The following is a 6,000-nucleotide window of genomic DNA, read 5'->3' on the forward strand; positions in this document are numbered from 1 at the left end:
AGGGCTGCTTCGCTGTTTGGCAATCCCCATTCTTCCTAAAAAGGTGCAATCTCAAGACACATGGTTGATCCTCCTGGCAGCTTTTCTCGAGTAGGATTCGAAGCCTCGAGGGAACAACGACGATCGCTACAGTACATTAGTAAAATAGGCATTTACGTCTTCCCATGGCCTCCGATTTGTTGGGTGAAGTCGCCCCCAAGCTGGCTCGGCGGTTGTTGACGCTTGGCCGGTGTATTAGCTTGCTTCTGGAATCGACTGTTTTACGCGCGCTAATGATCGATACCCACCTGCTTCCAGGTGTCCACACATCTTTGTTGCTCTCTCTCTTTCTCCCTCCCTCTTGCAGAACCTCTCGCCCACATTCTGGGTTTGCGGTTAGACTGTACTAACAAAAAATGCATCATTAATGAACTTAGCCTTGTGAAAATGTCACCGAGGCTGGAAGGGTGGTTCCACCGAAGCTTATTCCCAGGTGCAAATGAATTGTGCGCGCGCAATTGAGGCCACGCTCTAGGCACGCCTTCTCTAGAATACGTATTTAAGTGGACGTCTTGTGTTATCACTGGGAGATTTCTCGTCCTACAAGCATCCAACTCGTTCCCAGAGAAGGCAGTCATGGATCCACCGTTTGCGCATTTTGTTTATCTCGACCCCTTGATGGCGCATATCCGCGAGTTGGCGGATGATATATCCTACTCTGAACTTCATGCATCTGTGACGGGGACTTTTCCCCATGTGTAGGTTTGACCACATCAGTCATTCACGCATCTCCTCTCACTCTTATTTCAGTCTCTCGATGCACCACTCGACCGAAACCAATCAGGAATTTTCCGATCGTGTCGTACACCTACTTTTCAAGGACGAATCCTCAGCTCGTGCTGCATTGTCAACAAGGATTCTGTTGAAAGACCAGCGATACGACATACATCGGGGACCATACTGCGGGATGTGTACGTTTTTGCTCTTTCTCGACTTGACCCATTGTTGTTGATATTAAATTAGTCGAATTTTTCAAGGGACTTCATGCAGTGCAGAGCTTACCTCAAGGTGAAAAACCAGTAGTTCTGTCTTCCCCATCTCTGATCTCATGCCAGTCGGTATAAAAGATCGGAGTCGCCGAGGAAGCGATGCATCAGCCACAAGCGCAAGAAGTGGATTCGGGCGACGGATCTGGGAGGCTCTGCCTCTCAGAAAGCGCACCTCTTCTCAGTCCACTGTTGACATGTCGCGTGCCGCAACCCCATCTTCCAGGTCATCTTCGCGCATGTCCGTTGAGGGAGAAGGCACGACCGATCTTGATGCAACGATTACGCAGAAGCCCCAATCAGCAATGCGGAAGTGTTCAGAAGTTAAGGGTCGGCAAGAGTCCAGAGTGCACGAAAATCTGTTGCCTGGATCTACGATTTCATCAGCCGTGTCATCACCACCGTCACCATCCTGTCAATCGAAACTAGTCGAGAGGCTCCCTACGGCCGCCCCTGAAGCGTACAAGATAAGTGACACTGGTACGATGGTGAAAGTTCCCCAGGAGGGGCTGAGACCTGAAATTGGTGAGTCTCGATGACCTGATTGAATCTTCATTGTCCATGATGCGGTGCCTTCGCAGACATCGCAATGTTCGAAGGTATCAATCCACAGCAATCTGCCAAAAAGATTCTCACCCTCCCGGCCCCTGAGCCAAGGAATGAATCTCCTAAATCACTTCCTGCGCCATCGCCACCCAATGCGACAGATCTTCCCCCCGGTCGAAGTCACCTACTTCCAACGTTCCGAGGCGAGAAAGTTTACGCCAAAGGGTCGTGTCACAGCCCCCCAAGCTTGCCATAATACCCGCTACTCCATCTCCAACGGCGACCTTCCAAGCTCGCAGCCCGGCCAATAGGTCGTCAACTGCAAAGCCACCCATTAATCCCAGGGGAACCCCGACTGAATCTCCGCGCCGCAAGAGAGTATCATCCACCTCTCCTCCCCTAACTGTCAACCAGAAGAAGTTTCTCCGAAATGCTAATAAGGTGGAGAGCGGAGTCGGCTCGAGCAAGCAATCAGCAAGTCCTCCCAGCGAGCCGCGGCGTCAAGCAAAATTTCCGTCTATTGAGGCCACTATAGAAGAAGAAGCAGATGGCGCGCGCTCGTCACATGGGAGAGATAACGCGACTACCTCTACTCATCGCCCTGTACCCCAGATTCCTTTGACTCCATCACCAAGAGTGACTACCTCCAGACCTCTCACTGCTTCCCCTATGAGCAATGCCGGCTCAGAAGCTGATTCGCGGGCTTCTTCTCGCAAATTGGTGCAACGGATGACATATCCTCCACCTGCGGAAACGGCACTCCAAAACACAACTGCAAGAAACCGATTGGTGTCCACAGCCACTGAGGCGCCCAATGGGAGGCAACGAGCGGCGGCAACAATCTCAACGATGCCTTCGAAACGAGCACCTACTCTCTCCCTGAAACCCACCGCGGGTTCTCAACCATTGAATCCTCGACCGCTTGGACCACGCGACCGTATATCCTCCCAGAGCCAGAATCCTCGGTCCCGTTTCCAAACGCTACTAATCAGCCCGAAGTCACCCACGCAACCTTTGACTCCGCGGGGTTTGACCGCCAGGAGATGAAAGCTGTTTTCCGAATTGGGCGTGGACTGCCAATTGGGGTTCATAGGTGTTCTCTCTTTTTTTTCTGAACTGGAAGCAAGGCGCATGTAATCGGAAATCCAAAGAACACGAGCTGCGTAATACATGACTTCATGATGCCCGGCGGAGTTTGTGTCTCGCTTGGCATTTTTTGGTTTGTGTATCACGTGGTCCGGCGGGGAATATGATATCTTTAGTTTTCTGGATCTATCTTTCAAGAACACGTGTATTCCCAGGACACCTTTTGATAAGATTAAGGAACGAGTTCATGCAGGCCCATTATGGTTTAGCCTCTTGCTTTGAGTGATGCTTTCGTCGATTATTGCGAAGCATCGAAGACGTCCGTGCTGTTCCTGCTGCTCAAGGTGGCATCATCCTGTCTAGTAATCTCTCCATCTCCATTTTGTGCAAAGTCAGGCGATTACCAGTACTGTACATAATCCGCGCGCCATTCACTATGGGTCGGGGATTATCCGGACTCATACCTTCCGGGCCCAAGCAACCCCGCTAACACAGTTCCTCTCATCCCATCACCTCGCCCCGGATTAATACTGTCGCTAATAGCAGAGCATGTCGCACCTCAGCTCCGGAGCCTTCGTCTCGGGCGCAGCCAGCACAGAGTTATCCAGTCTAGTTCTTCATATCGAGGGGCTACCCGAGGAGGTTACATACGGTACCCTCGCACAGTCTGCTAAGAAATCGCTTACTCAGCTGTGAGGAGCTTCATCAGTTGGCTTGACAGGCTTAATCTCACTACGTGCGCTCACACTCAGCGTCTCATTGCACTACGCTTTGGAGTATTTCGATACAAAAAGGAACGGCGTTGCTCACTTCCTATTCAGAAGTATCGATGCCGTCAATACAGCAATCTCACAGCGCATTCACATTGGAGAGGGTAGGTATGATTTGAAGCGTGGTCTGTGCTCGTGGATGAGTGTGTTTTTCAGTGCTTCGCATCTCAACGATTCTGACATTGGAACTTGGGTGCAGAGCAAAGTTTCGCCCGTGTATTGGAGGAATTGGACCAACCATCCGGAGTGAATTCCACAGAGCCATCAACTTCGTTCTCGTTCTCGTATCCTCCGCGACCAGATAGCTCCGCTTCCACTCAGTTTCCACGGAATGACAAGGGCCCCAAACGCCCCCTCAAGCGTGCGTGGGATGCATTGGGGGGGCGTTTCCGTGCCAAGGGTCGTTCCGCCTCTGTCACAACCACACCTTCCGCTTCCGATTGTGAAGCGCCCACGCCACCACACCACGAGCGTGGAGAGAGCGCAGATCTTAGTCAGAGGGCAGTGGTTCTGAGTGGGGCGAATGCTTCAGAAACGAACCTGACTTTTCAGTTGCGTGAGTAGCTGTCCTGCCACGTATTCTCCTGTTCCTAAATTTCGTCAATAGGGATTGCATTGGGCGGTGAGATGGGGACAATTGGTTCGACTCGCAATGTGGAAATTAGTATTCAGCCACCTTCTCCACCCTCCCCGACGCGGTCTCTTGCAGAATCCACTAGAACTGTTAAACCTCTACCTGGCATCAAAAAGTCTCGAGCGCATGAAGACACTCGGTTCACCAACATATCGGCGGCGCCAACAGCAGCGCCAACAAGCCCCCTGTGGGTCCCGATTGTGGAGGTCAATAATGGCGCGGGATTGTCCCATGGCTCTCGCCATCCCCGAACACCAGATTCCGATGTCGTTCTCTATCCTTCTTCTAAATCCACTTCTCCCATTTCATCACCTCCTAATCCGTCGACACCGCTACCTCGCGTCAGTGCAGAGCCATCAACGAGTAATCCATTTCCTCAGGACAGCCGACCCGGGACTACGAGGGCATCATCCAGTATTACCGAGCTGGAGGCAAATCGATCCAGCAAAGCTCAGCCTCCTGAACGTCAATGGCTTCGTAATGCACCGTCATTTTCAGCCGAGATTACAGGACCTTCTGAGTCCCCAAACAGGCAGTCTAGTGAATCAACCGAGTCAGTTCCGCGTGATCAGACGGCCAATCCATCGGCACCGCCTGGTACTGCCGAGCCGTCTTCGAATGATTCATATCCTCAGGACGACCGATCCCGGGCTTTAGGGGCGCCACCCAATCATGCCGAGCTGGATGCGAATATACCCAAATCCAGCAGTGCTATACATCCAAAGGCTCCTGACCGTCAATGGCTTCGTGGTGCACCGTCTGCTTCAGCAAAGTTTCCATCACCCTCAGGGTCCGCAAGCAGACGGTCCGGCGAATCAAAAGAATCTCGCTCAGTTCTGCGTGATCAGACGGCTAAACTGAGGACTGGCAATGCGGCTCTAGGATCGGGGTCGAATTTAGCCCCGAAAAATGTCGGCATACCGTCTCGTGTTACATCTCCGCCCCCACCCAAAAGTGCATTGACAAGGGTCCGGTCACCCACCAATCCATCCTTATCATCACTGCGATACCCGCCCACGCGCCCCAGAAATTCAGAAACCAGAAGTGGCTTTGGCTATGAGACATCGGACACGGATACATCAAAACGCATCGTACCTAAGCGACCGGCTCCAGCTGATCATGGCTCCGAAGCAGAATCGGAAATCCCCCCAACACCCAGGAATAGGCCGCTGGCAACGACTGGGGCCAATCGGCCATCTTCAACCAGGACGCGTAATCAGAGGGAAATGGATAGTTCAGTGTTGCGTTCATCCCGAGTTCGCAGAGGAGCGACAGGGTCGGCTCTGCATATGGAGCGGGCTCCGAGCACATCCCACCCTTGAGAAAGACCAGCAGCGTGCGAATTTCATTGAAGAATTTTTCCAACTCCGCTAAAACACTCACTTAAGCGTTAACACAAACCAAGACGAGAAACAAACAAGCAAAGGCAGCGTGTCCATCCTGCACAGCAGGTCACTGCTGCTGTATCGTAATTGTGTGAAACTTCAGGCTGCCTTAGGCAGGTGACCAGCCTCTCTTTAGAGGCTGCCTTCAGTTGGATGGTAGGTGCGAGACTCGTGAACATGGACCAGTAATGATTTTCACCAAAAGCCGGCACTGTTGCACTGTTGCGCAATGTACAATCTATTGTTTGAATTTATTGTCTGTTCTTCATCACCACTCCTACGTCCATATCGGGTGGGGTGGCTCGATTCTCCCAGGTCAGTCATTACTAGAGTGTGTGTGGCACGCTGGCCCTGCACAGCTTTCCTTCATATGGATGTCTCCGAGACCGGGAATCATATAGGTACAGGGAGGGAAGAAAATAATGTGGTGGGAGAGATGAGTACACACTGTGGGAAGTCCCCCCATCAGATCGTACTGGGTTGCACCATCACCTAATCGAAAATGCCCGGAGTCCCTATCAGCTTTTTGGAAATGCTCAGTCGTGTGTAGTACC

The 6,000-nt window shown here is 52.0% G+C and overlaps 2 protein-coding genes across 2 annotated transcripts; both read left to right on the forward strand.

Annotated features, from left to right (window-relative positions):
• The first annotated feature begins 852 nt into the window (after positions 1-852).
• On the forward strand, positions 853-2,034 carry EI90DRAFT_2625223 (uncharacterized protein). Its single transcript, XM_039053347.1, has 3 exons — positions 853-950; positions 1,003-1,550; positions 1,607-2,034. Exons 2-3 carry the CDS (start codon positions 1,088-1,090, stop codon positions 1,825-1,827), a joined length of 684 nt encoding a protein of 227 aa, XP_038910160.1. The 5' UTR covers positions 853-950; positions 1,003-1,087; the 3' UTR covers positions 1,828-2,034.
• A 1,172-nt stretch (positions 2,035-3,206) lies between these two features.
• On the forward strand, positions 3,207-5,383 carry EI90DRAFT_3132333 (uncharacterized protein; the record flags this gene model as incomplete). The annotated part of the gene is made up of 4 exons (XM_039064466.1): positions 3,207-3,349; positions 3,410-3,570; positions 3,627-3,983; positions 4,035-5,383. The coding sequence occupies 4 exons, from the start codon at positions 3,207-3,209 to the stop codon at positions 5,381-5,383; spliced, it is 2,010 nt and encodes a 669-aa protein (XP_038910161.1).
• Positions 5,384-6,000: the final 617 nt, after the last annotated feature.

Source organism: Cantharellus anzutake (assembly GCF_015039405.1).
Source record: "Cantharellus anzutake strain C23 chromosome Unknown EI90scaffold_87, whole genome shotgun sequence".
Classification (NCBI taxonomy): domain Eukaryota; kingdom Fungi; phylum Basidiomycota; class Agaricomycetes; order Cantharellales; family Hydnaceae; genus Cantharellus; species Cantharellus anzutake.